The 15534-nt window shown below is 49.8% G+C and overlaps 3 protein-coding genes and 1 non-coding gene across 4 annotated transcripts; 1 reads left to right on the top strand and 3 right to left on the bottom strand.

The window, feature by feature from the left end:
* Window positions 1-57: 57 nt before the first annotated feature.
* Window positions 58-4120, bottom strand: FPRO_13212 (uncharacterized protein; the record flags this gene model as incomplete). The annotated part of the gene is made up of 6 exons (XM_031222640.1): window positions 58-2454; window positions 2518-2709; window positions 2766-3269; window positions 3320-3428; window positions 3479-3546; window positions 3614-4120. 6 exons carry the CDS (start codon window positions 4118-4120, stop codon window positions 58-60), a joined length of 3777 nt encoding a protein of 1258 aa, XP_031088079.1.
* Window positions 4121-6854: 2734 nt separating this feature from the next.
* Window positions 6855-10436, top strand: FPRO_13211 (putative translation elongation factor eEF-3; the record flags this gene model as incomplete). Its single annotated transcript, XM_031222639.1, has 2 exons — window positions 6855-7006; window positions 7421-10436. The coding sequence occupies 2 exons, from the start codon at window positions 6855-6857 to the stop codon at window positions 10434-10436; spliced, it is 3168 nt and encodes a 1055-aa protein (XP_031088078.1).
* Window positions 10437-11096: 660 nt separating this feature from the next.
* Window positions 11097-11196, bottom strand: tRNA. Its single transcript is given in 2 exon segments — window positions 11097-11140; window positions 11159-11196. It is a non-coding gene; the product is annotated as a tRNA-Leu (tRNA).
* A 2037-nt stretch (window positions 11197-13233) lies between these two features.
* On the bottom strand, window positions 13234-15102 carry FPRO_13210 (putative carnitine transporter; the record flags this gene model as incomplete). The annotated part of the gene is made up of 2 exons (XM_031222638.1): window positions 13234-14410; window positions 14582-15102. 2 exons carry the CDS (start codon window positions 15100-15102, stop codon window positions 13234-13236), a joined length of 1698 nt encoding a protein of 565 aa, XP_031088077.1.
* Window positions 15103-15534: the final 432 nt, after the last annotated feature.

The following is a 15534-nucleotide window of genomic DNA, read 5'->3' as shown; positions in this document are numbered from 1 at the left end:
CTCGTTACGGTCTCGACCCAAATCAAAACCCCTTGCTTGTTCGCTGGTTTCCTTCTCCTAAGCTCTGGGCACTCTTGGCTTCTTCTGCTTCGACTTGTAAACATGTCTCCTAGCCTTAGGCACCTCCAACTTCTGCTTCTTCTTCTTGGACTGAAGGAATATCCAGCTTGACCTGCGCTTCAAATTATATCCCTTTTCTCTTGCCTCGGACCTTTCGAATGACGCGATCTTGCTAAGCAGTTCCTCATCAACATCCGATGATCCAATAAGTGTTGTTCCGCTACCGCTGCTCTCTCTCGTTCGTTGCTCCTCGTCGTCTGATACGTCCGTCTCACTGCTGCTGTGACCACAATGCGACAGAACTGTGGCCTGGCGTCCCTGACTCAAGCCCCCGGTCATGTCAATATCCTGGCTGTCTCTGCGAATTGGTGATGTAGAAGGTTGAACCACAGGTGCGCACCCAGTTGCTGCAGGAGGCGGGCTCTGCCCAAGCCGATACTGTTGCTCCCAAGCTTGGGAAATATCTCCAAGTGGACCAGCCATAAAATGAGAGTCTTGGTCTTGTACCACCTCTCGAGGGTACTCGTTGGCGAAGGAAGCCGGGTTTCGCATGGGTAGCGAGGCTTGGGCCATGTTTTGAAGATCTACTGTGAGGTCCTCGCGAAGTGCATATGGCTGAGGCGTGATACCGTGAGCGACTGTTGGTCCGTCTGCGAGCCGATGTTTGACCCAAGCAGCCAGGTCTCCTGTACTGTTTGCTACCCATGCAGGTGGTTGGTTGAGTTGGTATCGAGGAAAGGGGGAGCTAGTTCCCGAGGAGAAAGCCGAGAATGGAGAATTACTTGCGTTGAAGTCTTTCACGCTATTCAAAGGCACTGCCTGGTTCCGAAAACCCACCTCCTGGAATTTGGGTGGAATCGGAGGTAAAATGCCAGCTTGTTCTGCTGCTGTTTTCTGCAAGGTCGGGGCTTCACTTTTCTTGCAATTCGTGATGCGGTTGAGCATAGCGGTCTGTCCGTCGTTCTCTTCTTCTCTGAGCTGATGAACCAGATTCTTCACGGTATCGATATCGAAAATACCTGTAGATGGTCCTTCGATGCGTTTCTCATGGTCATTGCTGCCTCGATCATCATCCAGTGTTCCGGACAATCGCTGAGCAATGCTCAGGATGTTGCGGTCGTCTCCTGGGATCACCACTTTGTAACTTCCAAGACTGAGTTCTCTCTGGAACCGGGTTCTAAACTCCTTCATCTTCTCCAGTTGACTTCCTGTGAGTTTCATCATCTCCTTTTTTGCCAAAAAATAGAATCTCTGATGGGGCTTGCGTTTGGACTTGCGTGTCATAGGCATCGATGACAAGAGGTCGCGCCAATTATGCTCGTAGTTCTGGGTATCCAAATCTAAGAGTCGTCGAATGTCCTTGACTCTTCGGCCTAGGTTCCATATTCGACTGAACCACTCTGCATCAATGCTTTTGATTCCCCGATCAGAAATTCCAATGGGAGTCAACAATTCGGTTATGTATTCAACCATCGTATCAACTCGATAGCGCAATTCTTTATCATGCCCTTGACTAAAATAGCGGTAGAGCGGCCAACTCGAGGTTCCTGATTGGTATAGTTCACATACCATGCTTTCGATGTGCATGAGCTCCCTTTCTATACGGCGGTTAAAGTCCATGAGTCTGGGCACCAGACGCTTTTCGTAGACCTCAAGACCGCTATATCGAGTATTTTGAGCCCAAGTCTCTGGATCAGAAGACAAGGTGTCAAGGGAAGTAGATTGGGCATCAGGATATCCCCATCCTTGGGCGATTATGGCCTTCCACAAGCTGTACAGAGAATCCAGGACGGCATCTTGGACCTGGCCTTGAGATGGTTGATACGTGTATGCCGAGATCTCGCAGAGTATCATGAGTATTTCTCTACTGAGACGCTGCCAGATTTGATCTCGATGGGTCCAAGTCATCATGTCAGTGGCGAATTGATCATTCATTAAATCAAAGCCGCAGGCTTCGTTGATCAGGTTGTTCAAATAACTCCTCAGCACAAGATTTCCCCTACCGGCAAGCTCATTCATGAAGTCTTGATTCCAGGCCTTGTCTTCCTCAGTGCCTAGAGTGTTCTCTTCAAAGCCGTACCTGTCATAATTATCATCGGCAGGGTAGTAGGTGAGTTTATGAGGCTTTTTGGATGGTTCTCTTAGAGCAGCCGTGCCATATTTCAGCATCGCAACATCCCAGAAAGACTGGGTGAAATATTTCTGAACATCTTCGGTTCGAATATAGTGGTTGAGTCTTATATTTCGAAGCAAAGGGTACTGCAGCACAGGGGGTTTATTTTCGCCACCCTCGGAATTTTGAGTGAAAGCTACGAGACCAGCCGCCGTCTGGAGGAGTGCAGGTTTCAGGATAGACACATCTGATGCAAACGACCAGTAGCCGCCTCCCAGGACCTATCGAATAGTTTCATTAATCAATGTCATCTTGTGGATCTATGACACGGTGTTCGCTCTTACATGTTCTTCGAAAACATGGCCAACCTCTTGATGGGGGTTATCATCATAATAAGGCTCACCATGGAGGTCTCCGTGTTTGTGACTGTACATTGACTTCACGAGATCAAGACAGGCCTGGACTTGGTCCCGTCGGACTATTCCAACCGTTGCAGGATCAACTAACCACATGTAGGGAGTCCCGGCAAATGCATGCTGTCACACCATTAGTTGGAGAATAGCAGTGAGTAGCTATCTGGACTGTCGCTCACCATCATCTCGTGGGCTATAGTAGTTGCGAGTATCAGGCTGGCCTTCAACTTTTCGCTGCTGCTGTATGTATCATTGATCAAGGGCCAAACCAACTCACAATCGATTGTGACCCTCAAGTTGAATGCAAAAGGTTGTGTGACCCACGAGTCTGTATTGCCTGCGGAGTGATCTCTTTGTTGCCTTCCTTCAGATACGAAACCGCTAGTTAGTTCGATCTTGATAATCTGAAGCAGGGCCTGCCAAGTAGCTGCCCTGGGGTTTATACCACTGTCAATGACAGCTTTCGCTCCGTTGAGTCTAGACGGATCATCCGGGTCCAGGTTTGGAACGAATCTAATCTTCTTATCTCGGTCTTGTCCGGGTTGATTCTGGAAGAGTCTGGGGTCGATCCACAGTCTGTTTGTGATGTCTAGAAGACTTGAGATAAAGGGGTCGTCCATCTCAATAAACCGCGATGCGAGTTGGAGAGCCGGTTGCATCGCATCCCAGACTCTGTCGTTGGTCTTCAACGATTAGCATCATAAGGTTTTGGTGCCTTGGTTCTGATACACACCCTCACGTTCCATTCTTCACGTCTCCCGTTGAGATTGTATATCAAACGAGGTTTGTCATCCGTTCCGCCATTGCAACTGGTGTCGACCCATCTTTCACGCTCGAAAAGTCTTCAACGACATGTCAGCCCCAGTTCAGACAGTCGATGTATCCAACTTACTCTGAAATCTGACCCCCGAGGCCGTCAAACTTGGTATCGCACATCGAAAAATATCCTTCGGCTTGTAACTGAGACTTGTTAGACATAGCTAGAGGAACGAAAAGTGCAAGAGGAGATGCGAGTTTGCGTACTCACTTCATCCATAGTCATACTCCCGAAAAGGATGGTTTGCCAGTTTTCATCTATGACTAGATCTTCATACTGCTGCATGAATCGTTGTTCGGTTTCGTCCAACTTTTGCATATCTGGCCTTGTCCTCTCCATGTAATCATCGACATGCTCGTTTGCTGCTTTGGCCAGGTCTTCGAACCGTCCAAATAGTTCCTTCCCATTTCGAATATCAGAGCTGGCAGGAAAGATTTGTCGACTCTCAGCTCGTGTTGGTGATGTTCTCGAACGACCATCGGTTCGGCCTGGAAAGATCCCGAATCGTTGAGCGTAAATAGTTGGTTTCTTGAAGTGGTCTCGAGGCAGAAGAGCTGGGCGTAGGCGATCAAAAACGCTGTCTTTGATGTCAAAGACACTCGCATCACGTTCAGGGCTTTCATCCTGCCAGTTCGGATCTGTCCAGGCAGGGCAGTAAAGGACAAAATCGAAACTCCCACCTTGGGTTGAGGCTGCGTTTCCTGGACCAGAGGCCATGGCGAATGAAAGGAGAGGGGTGCTCAGATAAAAGGCACAATGGAACGGTCACCAAAAGGAACATGAAGGATAAGTATAGTATAGTAAGAAGCTCGAGACGAGGTCAGATTCGGTGTGCCCTCACATTCAAAAGAGCCACCATCCACGGCTGTACGGACGCGGGTCATGAGACTTCATAAGGGCTTCATCTGTGACAAAGAGGTTGGCTTCGAGATACTTTCTCACAAACTCGATTCAAACTGGCATCAGGGGCGCCAAGACCTGGGATAACAAAGCCATATCAGCCATTGGGCCATATAGCCCCCATGCTTGAGCCATGAAGGTAAGGGGCACTTTCCCGTGTGCTATTGACAACAAAGAACAACACATTTCGGAGCCATATTTGGCTAATACTGCAAAGAGCCCAGGGTGATCATTACACCAGCCTAACACCAGGCAAAGGAGTGTGTGGGTAGGATGGCACAAATTACGCTTTATAATCTTAAGCGAAGAAATCGAACCGACTTGACACCTCTCCATGAATCTGATAGGCATTGGATACCTTGTGCCTGTTCTAAATATGTGGCCTAATTTGCATGCCAAAACTTCCGGCGTGAGTGAGTGAGATAACATTACAGAAACTGCGGTGAGTTGTGGGGGTATAATCTGGGGTCATGGGGCCCCACGATATCGAATCCTGTGTACTTACTTGGCGAGGCTTCGGTGGGAAACCCTCGTGGTTCCTATCATCTAAGGCACTGCCCAAGTATCTTTCTTTGTTTCACGATCCCTTGAGCATAATTCGTCCCCGTGTGCACCTTTTCTTTGTGTCTCTGGCTGAAAGGGCAACAGCCACTAGAATAAGTGCCGTAGCAACGTGGCGGAGAGAAAGGCTGGGAAAGGCAGCATCTTGTGTTTAAAGCCGGTCCCACCAACCATGATCAACTACCTAGGGTCGAGGGGCAGAAACCCGAAGGGGACTAGGGTGCACATTGGACTTGGACTCGGCGTGGCCGTCGTTTGTTGGGTGAAAGCTTTGTTGCAACGATCCAAGGTCACACAGAGCGGTGCAATGGGGTGTTGATATTTTCGTCATAAAGAGGAGATACCAAGTTGACTACCTCGGTCCCTGTAGCTCAATCAAACCCGGGGCATCTGTTGGATACATGCAGTGTAAAAGGCTATAAAATAAGATGTATCGTGGACTTTAATGTATCGACGGATATACAAATTGACGAGCTCCATCCTGATCAAGAATATGTGACAAATCACATGTGCTGAGTTCTTCTCACTTTCGTTACATAAACCATTTTGCTACTAACATTTACGAGTAGCCTGAGCTCAATCTGGTGGTGCTCTATTGCTATTACGATCCCCTCTGATGAGAGAACGATCCGAATCTAGCCACTAGTTGTACAAGCTTGTCTGCTTGCTTTACCTCAAAGACATGAAATTGAAGCGTTGCGGAGCTTTTTAAGATAGGAATACAAGGTTTGTGAGTTCTGAAACTGACTCGGTAAGAGATCTCAGCCTAACGGCTCGACGTGTGTATGTACTGAATAGAGGAGCGAGTCAAGATGCTTCCCAGGTTTCAAGGCTGAAGTATGGAGTAAGAATACGGGAATAAAAACACGGGCCACGGTACAGATAGAATCTCTTTCGTCACTTGCCACAGAACTCAATAAGATATATGTTGATTTGTGATGAGGGCAAAATAAAATCGGGTATTGATGCTGCTTTGGAGGCGGCCTGGCTACATTAATACGTGGCTAGGTAATCACCAGTGTTCGCAAGAGCTGTTCCACAACTGGTAAGCTATTTGTCTCATTACTCGTGAAGGAACTTTGGAACCTCAATTTAAAATAATTCTTTCACTTTCTACAAGCAAATGCTCATTTTCTTCTAGGTCGTCAGGGAGACGGCGGGAAGTGGATAGCTCAAGTGGGCAACAATATTGGAGCATTGTAGGTAGTGAAGCCTTGATAAGGACGATGACCCGACAAAATCCGCTTCTAGAACCAGAAACACGCCTCAAATATACATTGTGACCTCGATACCAGAAACGGACGTCTAGATTCGAGCGTTATGAATAAGGCACCGTAGGCAATAACTATGGCCATCATATCAAGATAATAAACTGGATCTCGTGCATCTTGACACATTTGCCTCCTTGGTTCATACTGGGCGGTAGAATGCAGTAGAGAACCCACTAGAGGTAGCGTCGGAGATGCCTCTCAGTGCTTTTCGAGACAAAAACTCTACACCGCCCTCATCCACTTACTGTATCAGGCTTAGCCCCCACACTGATAAAACCGATAAGCTGAGTCGCCGCCGCAGACGAGTTAGAAAAATGGAGGGGCAGGAGGGGTAACCCAGTGGTTTTTCTGAAAATTTTGGTGCCCAGAGGCAAACTATGTTGGAAAAAATTTGTGAGCGCATAAAAAATTGGCCCCTCTCTTCTTTTTAACACTCCATCTCCCTCCCTCCATCCTCTCACTCCCATTCTCTTTCTTCCTCCTCCATCGATCTCCGGTCGTCCTCCTCCAGACGAACCTCTCTTACTTTCTTTATTCGCGTTCTAGTTTGTTCTTCGGACTTACCTCCATTGAACGAACACCGCTCCCTCAATCAAGAGGAATTCCCATCATCGCCGAATAAATCAGAGTCGACTCCTCCATCGATCTCTGTAACCTCGACGACCTCTTTTCTTTTCTTATACCCCATCAAAAAAAGAAAATCCCTATAAATCGACATCATGCCTACCGAGAACCAGCAGTCGATCAAGGTCCTGGACGAGCTTTTCCAGAAGCTCACCGTGTCCAAGGAGTCCGCTGATATCAAGGAGTCCTCCAACGAGCTGGCCTCTTTCATCAACGGCCGCATCGGCGACCAGGTCGTCCCTGATAAGTGAGTCTTAGCCTTTTTTGCGATACCATGATTCGGCTTTTCCCATGGGATATTACTGGGCGCCTCAAGGCTAGTGTTTAGTCTACACTAGACATTTGCCATTCCTGCTGCCCTCGGTTTTCGCCTCATTTTTGGTGCGGTCAGCATCCGAGCTGATGTGTCCCATGCATGTGAGACGAGGACCTGGGAAGCGGCTTGAGTGGCCAGTATCTTGCGTCGGACAAAACGAGTAGCAGAACTTTTTCTTCCTCTCGTTTGCCCCTCCACCGATTGGGCGCCCAATCCTACCCCGCCAGATTTGGGCCATAGGCGACTCTGCGCTAGGCCCATTTTTTGGTTGACCCCTCCAGCGAACAGCATCCACAAAAAAATTTCTTGGTCGATCTTTCATGTGCTAACCACTTTTGTCTACAGTGTCATCGAGGGCCTGAAGAAGCAGCTCGCCAACAAGAAGGATGCCGCCGCCCGTGAGAAGGCTTGCGTCGCCATTGAGGCCATTGCTTCTCACTCCGAGGTCTCCGCTTCCGTCGAGCCCTACCTCGTCGTCCTCCTCCCCAGTGTTCTTGCCGCCGTCGGCGACAAGATCACCGCTGTCAAGAATGCTGCCCAGAGCGCCGTTCTCGCCATCGCTGGCGGCATCAATGCCAACGCTGTTAAGGCTGCTCTCCCTTACGTCATGGAGTCTATCCGAACTGCCCAGAAGTGGCCCGAGAAGATGGCTGCTCTCGACTTTGTCGAGGCTCTTGTCAAGAGCTCTCCTGCCCAGCTCGCCTACCGTGTCCCTGAGCTCATTCCCGTCATCTCGGAGTCCATGTGGGATACCAAGAAGGAGGTCAAGGAGCGTGCCTACAAGACCATGGAGCAGCTTTGCCAGCTGATTGTCAACAAGGATATTGAGCGCTTCATTCCCGAGCTCATCAAGTGTATCGCCAAGCCCGAGAACGTCCCCGAGACCGTTCACTTGCTTGGTGCCACCACTTTCGTCACTGAGGTCCAGGAGCCTACTCTTGCCCTCATGGTTCCCCTTCTGGATCGTGGTCTGGCTGAGCGTGATACCGCTATCAAGCGAAAGTCCGCTGTCATTGTTGACAATATGTGCAAGCTTGTCGACGACCCAAACATCGTTGCTCCTTTCTTGCCCAAGATGATGCCAGGTCTCCAGAAGAACTACGAGAACTTGGCTGATCCCGAGGCTCGTGACAAGACCAAGCAGGCTCTTGACACCCTCACCCGTGTTGGTAACATCAAGGATGGTGTCATCCCCGAGGCTCGCCACGACGGTGCCATCAACGTCATCCTCCCTAAGGTCAAGGCCGCCCTCTCCCCCAAGTTCGCCAACTACGTTGAGAAGATGGGTCCCGTTGCTGAGTACATCGCTGCTATCGCTGGTCAGCTTGTCGACGAGAAGGAGACCGAGTCCATGATCTGGGTCGACAACCTCAAGGCCTACGTCTCTGTCATTGCTGGCATTGACAACTCTGAGTCTCTCGTCGAGGCCGTCCGCAAGACTGCTCTCCCCGGTGCCGTCGCCGAGGCTGAGGCCGAGGAGGATGAGGAGGAGGGTGAGGATCTTTGCAACTGTACCTTCTCTCTTGCCTACGGTGCCAAGATTCTTCTCAACCAGACTCATCTCCGTCTCAAGCGTGGTCAGCGTTATGGTCTTTGCGGTCCCAACGGTTCCGGAAAGTCCACTCTCATGCGCGCCATCAACAACGAGCAGGTTGAGGGTTTCCCTAAGCAGAGCGAGGTCAAGACTGTCTTCGTCGAGCACGACCTTGACTCCGCCGATACTGAGATGACCACCATTGATTGGACCATGAAGAAGCTTGAGGAGGCTGGTGTCACCACCACCCAGGCTGATGTCGAGAAGCAGCTCAACGAGTTCGGCTTCACTGAGCAGATGATCAAGGGTGAGATCAGCGCCCTTTCTGGTGGTTGGAAGATGAAGCTCGCTCTGTGCCGTGCCGTCTTCGAGGCTCCCGATATTCTGCTTCTCGACGAGCCTACCAACCATTTGGATGTGAAGAACGTTAAGTGGCTCGAGGAGTATCTCATCAACTCTCCTTGCACTTCCATCATCGTCTCTCACGACTCTGGCTTCCTCGACAACGTCTGCCAGCACATCGTCCACTACGAGCGCTTCAAGCTCAAGCGCTACAAGGGTAACCTGGCTGCGTTCGTCGCCCGCAACCCCTCTGCCAAGTCATACTACGAGCTTGGTGAGTCCGAGATGGAGTTCACTTTCCCTGAGCCCGGTTTCCTCGAGGGTGTCAAGACCAAGGCCAAAGCCATTCTCCGTGCCACCAACATGTCCTTCCAGTACCCTGGTACCTCCAAGCCTCAGATCCAGGACATCTCCTTCCAGTGCTCTCTGGGCTCCCGTATTGCCGTCATCGGTCCCAACGGTGCTGGCAAGTCTACTCTGATCAACGTGCTCACCGGTGAGCTCATCCCCACTCAGGGTGAGATCTACCAGCACGAGAACATCCGTATCGCCTACATTAAGCAGCACGCTTTCGCTCACATCGATAACCACCTTGACAAGACTCCTTCCGAGTACATCCAATGGCGATTCCAGACTGGTGAGGATCGTGAGACCATGGACCGTGCCAACAAGGTCATCACCGAGGCCGATGAGAAGGCCATGGACAAGATCTTCCGCATTGAGGGCTCTCAGCGTCGTGTCATCGGCATCAACAGCCGAAGAAAGTTCAAGAACTCTTACGAGTACGAGTGTTCGTTCGCTCTTGGTGAGAACGTTGGCATGAAGAACGAGCGATGGACTCCCATGATGTCTGCTGACAACGCCTGGTTGCCCCGAAACGAGCTTCTGGCTTCTCACCAGAAGATGGTTGCTGATGTCGATATGAAGGAGGCTCTTGCCTCTGGTCAGTTCCGACCTCTGGTCCGAAAGGAGATCGAGTCTCACTGCGCCAACTTTGGTCTCGATGCTGAGCTTGTTTCTCACTCTCGCATGCGTGGTCTGTCTGGTGGTCAGCGTGTCAAGACTGTCCTTGCCGCTTGCTCTTGGCAGCGACCTCATCTTATCGTTCTTGACGAGCCTACCAACTACCTCGATCGTGACTCTCTCGGTGCCCTGTCCAAGGCCCTGAAGAAGTTCGAGGGTGGTGTCATCATCATTACTCACTCTGCCGAGTTCACCAAGGACTTGACTGAGGAAGTCTGGGCTGTCATGGACGGCAAGATGACACCTTCCGGTCACAACTGGGTTCAGGGCCAGGGTTCTGGTCCTCGTCTCAAGGCTGACGACGGTGATGAGGAGGAGAAGTTCGATGCTATGGGTAACAAGATTGTCACCACCAAGAAGAAGGTCAAGCTGAGCTCTTCTGAGGCACGAAAGAAGAAGAAGGAGCGTATGGCCCGCCGAAAGCGTGGTGAGGAGGTGTTCAGTGACGAGGATGATCTGTAAACGCATATATCCCGCGACGCCTTTACTCTACCATGTCCTGTGACGACTTCTCTTGATGATTACATACCATTTTCCTTTGTCATGCGTTGATCAAAAAAAGTTCCGGGTGCGTCTTTGGTAATGGATGACTGCACTTTTGGCTTCCCGATAGACGGAAAGCTTTGTTAGACTACCGCCATGGAGAAACGAGGAAATAGCACGGGGGATTGGAGGATCCCAACTGTGTTGAGCCCTCGACTTGGTGGGTTGGAGATTGGCAACTAGTTAGAGCCAAATAGACTTGATTACGATCAATCTGTGTTTTGACCAAATGTGAACGCTGTTGCGAACTGTGATGAGTGATGAATATGTGCATTGTGTTGATCAAACGCCATAATGAATGTGTAATTCAAATATATCGATGAGTGTGAATATTGCAAGTTGCCATAAACATAAACACCAATATCTATCTCAAAAGCCCTTCAACTTACTGTGTGGTATGCATATGTGATGGTGCGCTGTGTTGGTAGTCTATCCTTTGGGTGGAAAATCAGCAAACCGCGTCTTTACAACAGGGTAGGCAATTCCTCCCAGGTGATGCAAGATGAACAAAAATGAAGCAACAGAACTGTTTAGTGTGCACAGATGCAGAAGCTGACGAGAAATCCAAAAAGAAATCTCTGATGAGACTGGGACTCGAACCCAGGAGGATTGCTCCACCAGGAAATTGGTGTTAAGGTTAACCTTAACCTGGCGCCATAACCAACTCGGCCATCTCACCAAATATGCATGATACAGGAAGTTGCAGTAATTCTGCCTATGTCGCCTAGTAATTGGTGACAGTGATACTGTATACCGATCGGTCATGCCATGTTGATAGTTCGAGGCTCTCAACCAGGGACCTTGGAGGCCTTGATCCAGTACGGAGCGTGATTTGGGTTCAAGCATAACTCCTCTTGACCCTGGTATGTCTCCAAAATGCTGAACCAAGAGTTTATTCACTTAGTTATCACAGTACACGTTTTCAAGAAGCAGCAGCAATGCGCAATAACGCGCTTTCGCGTAGACTGTCCAAACCCTACTCTACATATGTGAGTTGAAGTACAATTTTATACCGAGAATATAGCATCGGGATCAAATAGACACGAGATGTAGTTACAAGACAGTAGCACTGTGCACCATAGAGACAAAAACTCGGCAAGCTCAGTACCAGCAAATTCCTTGTGTGATAAACCTCACCGTACGGTTTCAAGCGTATTATCAAAGCACAGGCTATATCGTTCCCCTTGTAACCGTAACTCGGTCTTCAGACTCTCTACGCCCAGTTTCTTAGCATCATGCATTTTGTCCTCCATGCCAAACTCCAGGTTCACCATGTGGTCCCAACGTCAAATACTCCTCCACTCCATCAGCACTTACATATGAATTCACTCCCTTGGAGGTACATAGCGTCGTATGAGTACAACCTCTATCTCCTGCCCTTCTTGGCCATTTCTATCAACATACGATTAAACTTTCAGCTCCCGGTCAAGCCATCCCGAAACCCCGGCGCCGAAAGACCCACTGCTGCCGTGCCTCCCGGCCCGTCCATCTCCAACCAACGTTCAGCTACATCAACTTGATACCCCACGATTCGAAGACTTGAGCATGCATGTATGCATTCGACCCTAGTACTATACTTGCAGACGGTGCTTCCGTGGACAAATGGAGATAGCTTAAAGAAACCGATCCCTACATACCAAGAGCCCCTAAATGGCCCTGTAAAACACCAAAACAGATATCCAACTCCGTCTGCACTGTTTCCAGCACCGTAATAGAAGGACGGTTTCACGGCTTCATACTCCGTGCCTTGTCCGTTACTATCAGTACTTAAGAATCCATGCCACTGACAGCTGCTTAACTTATCAACCCCAAAAACCTTATCATGCCCATCCCTGCTTATCAACACCCATACCAGACTACGGATACAGTAACTACTGAGTACTCCAACTGGGCTTCTCTCACGCCCCCTTCTAGAAACTCCCCGATTTTGGTCAACACTCCCCCTCCTCCTCCTGACCTCCTCCTCCTCCTCCCCCTTCCCCGTCACCTTTGCCCCCTTTGTGCATCGGCCTCGTGCGCGATCTACATGGGCGGCTCCCCCGCCTTCTGAGCCACAAGCTAAGGAATCCTTAAAGAGACCTAGCAACTTTACGAAACACTCAATGAACAGGCAGGGGAGACGCATTTGAGATGCTTTGTATTGCCGATCTCGTGATCGGCAGTTGAAGTCTATTGGCCGTTCCCTGTAGAGACTGCCAACCTTGATGCGCAGGATCGAACATATCACGGCGGCGCAGCATCATTAAGCTCTGTGTACTTTACGTCACCAGTTTTGAGTCGCCATCATTCAGACACAATGTTGTAGACTAGAGAGATAGGCGAAATATTCAGTTCAGTGAGCCCTATCAATATACCACTCGACCAGATAGATCCAGACGAGATAGCAATGAATTTTGGAGCAAGGTAACTCTAGGCTAGACCTGCCCTCACGATTCGGAGCAAATAAAGTCCCTGGCTCCTATTTTCCGTAGCTGAACTTACCAAGATAGGGATGGTGCCCTTAACGACAAGTCTCGTGGGATTCTGCATCTTTTTTGAGTCAGTCTGGCATGAGATTGGGACAATGAATGAATCCAGAAGAAAACATAGCTATGCCTTGGGTATATTTTCAGCAAACTACATAATATGTACAGAAAAATCTCATGTTCTATGAACTCGTAGATTGCACCGGCAGTCGTCTCTTATTCATTTCGCATAAAGTAAACAGTGGAATCCTCTATTCATCCGAATACACCTTGCCCTTAATGCCAACGAGCATTCCCATCTCCTGCCAGAAGCCAGTTGGGGGCGTTGTGATGGAGTTCTCGTAAGCATCAATGATAGGGCGCTCCCAGGTAAGGTCGACCTCATGGGGACGGAGCCAGCGAGTCTTCTTGTAGAGCTTCCAGAAGATAAAGAGACAAGGGGCGACGATTTGCATGGTGTAGTTCTTAAAGAAGCTCTCGACATCCCAGGGCTTAAATGACTTGTAGCCGTAGCACATAACGACGAGGAACTGGAAGACCAGACCAATGATGGCGCACCAGGGCTGGAAGCGGCCGTAGTACGGCATCTTGCTTCGGTCAATTCCTTGAGCCTTGCAGGCGCGGTAGTAGTTGAGAAAGGTGAGTCCCATGACAAGGTAGTTGATAAGACCACCGGCTGTCATTAGGGCAATGAGCCAGTTGAGAACCTCAGCTGAGCCACTGCTGCACTGGAGGAACGAGAGCATGGGGAAGAGCATGACGACGCAGAAGCACCAGATGGGAACACCGGAAGCGGTTGTCTTTCGCAGGAATCGGGGAGCGCGACCCTCAAGAGCAAGACCATACAAAGATCGAGTGGCACAGTAGGTATAGGTGTTACCGGCCGAGAAGATAGATGTAAGGAGGAGCGCATTGACAATGTGGGGAAGCACGTCGACCTTCAGAATGTCCATGGCCATGACATAGGGCGAGGCAGCAGCAGTGCCGCTTCCCTCCTCGCCAGTAACGAAAATCCTGACGAGCTGAGGATAGTTGTAGGGGACGACGATACCAACAGCGAGGGAGCCCATGATGAAGAAAAAGCAGAATCGGTAGTAAACCGTCTTGAAGGCAGCCTTGATGTAGACACTGGGTCGCTTGGCCTCGGCAGCGACCATCGAGATGTATTCGGGACCGACAACAGTAAAGCTGGCACTCCAGAGGGCGCCGAGGAAGCCCTCGAAGCGACCAAGAGGAGTGTTACCATTGACATCCGAGAAAGCACCAGGGTTCTTCCAGTAGCGGAATCCATAGGCATCGCCTTGAGGGTTGCCGCCAACCATTGTGACGAAAGTGAAACTGAAGAGCATAAGAATCAGGATAACCTTGCCGCCCGAAAGCCAAAATTCGGCTTCACCGTAGGCTTTGACAGCCAAGATGTTCAAAAGACTAAAATACGCAAATAGCCGTTAGCATGTGAACTTTATTCGGAGAGCAGAGACGAGTAAATTTTTTCATATGCGCGCCCAGCTGAGCCAAAGGAATGAAGCAGACGGGTATGGTATCAACATGCGAAACCGTGGAGGAAAACCACAATCATCTCAAGGGCCTTGTACTTACGCGTATAGTATGATGACACCAATACAGATGCCAGCTGTAGGGCCGGGGTTCGTGATATCAGAGCTCCAGTATGAAAGGACAAGGTTGATGGCGGTGATTTCGAATGGAATCAGAAGACCTTCGTAGAGGAAGAAGTTCCAACCAGCCATGAAACCAAGAGCGTCATCGGCCCAATGACCGGCGAGACGGATAAAACCACCAGAAACGGGCATGTATGTGCTCATCTCGGCGACACCATTGTTCACACATGCGAGGATACCGGAGTAGATTGTATAGGCGAGGAACAAACCGAGGGGACCACCCTGGGCGAGACCACCACCGATACTCACAAAGAGAGCAGTACCAATGGAGCCACCAATGGCAACAAGCTGGATCTGTCTGTTGTTGAGGAGACGGTGCAGACCATCAGCGTTGTCCATAGTATGGCCGGCTGCAACGTCGCCGTTGTCGGCCAGGTACTTGTCGGTAGAGCCAGCATTGCTGATGTAGTTATTGGAGTTCTTCTCCTCGTCGGAAGCCATCTTGAGAGATGTCACCTTGGCAAGCTTGGTTGGTTTCGGTCTATCGATAGATTCTTGCGAACAAGGTCGAAGGAAGGAAAGCTCAATCGAGCAAGAGTCTGCGAAGCAATGAAGCAAGCAGACAAAGGTAAATTGATTATACCGTGTGAAAACACTGGTATAGGAAAGTGTTGAAAGTGAAAAAACCACGAGGTGAGAGGGGAGGGAAAAGGTTTGATCTTGGAGGAGCGGGCGTTGAAGTTAATAAGTAAAATAAATCTGACATGGGGGGGAAGAGAGCTTCGATTGACCCCAACCCATCGGTCCTTGCCCTCTTCTTACTGCGTTCAATGCAGGTAAATCCTGGGGCGTTCCGCTGAACTCGAGTTAGGTCGAGTCGAGTCGAACTGTTGGAGGCCAAGCAAGGCAAGCAAGCAAGCATGTATTGACTGC

This window comes from Fusarium proliferatum (genome assembly GCF_900067095.1).
Source record: "Fusarium proliferatum ET1 genome assembly, contig: FPRO_scaffold012, whole genome shotgun sequence".
Lineage (NCBI taxonomy): Eukaryota > Fungi > Ascomycota > Sordariomycetes > Hypocreales > Nectriaceae > Fusarium > Fusarium proliferatum.
This window is presented reverse-complemented; position numbering and strand designations above follow the sequence as displayed.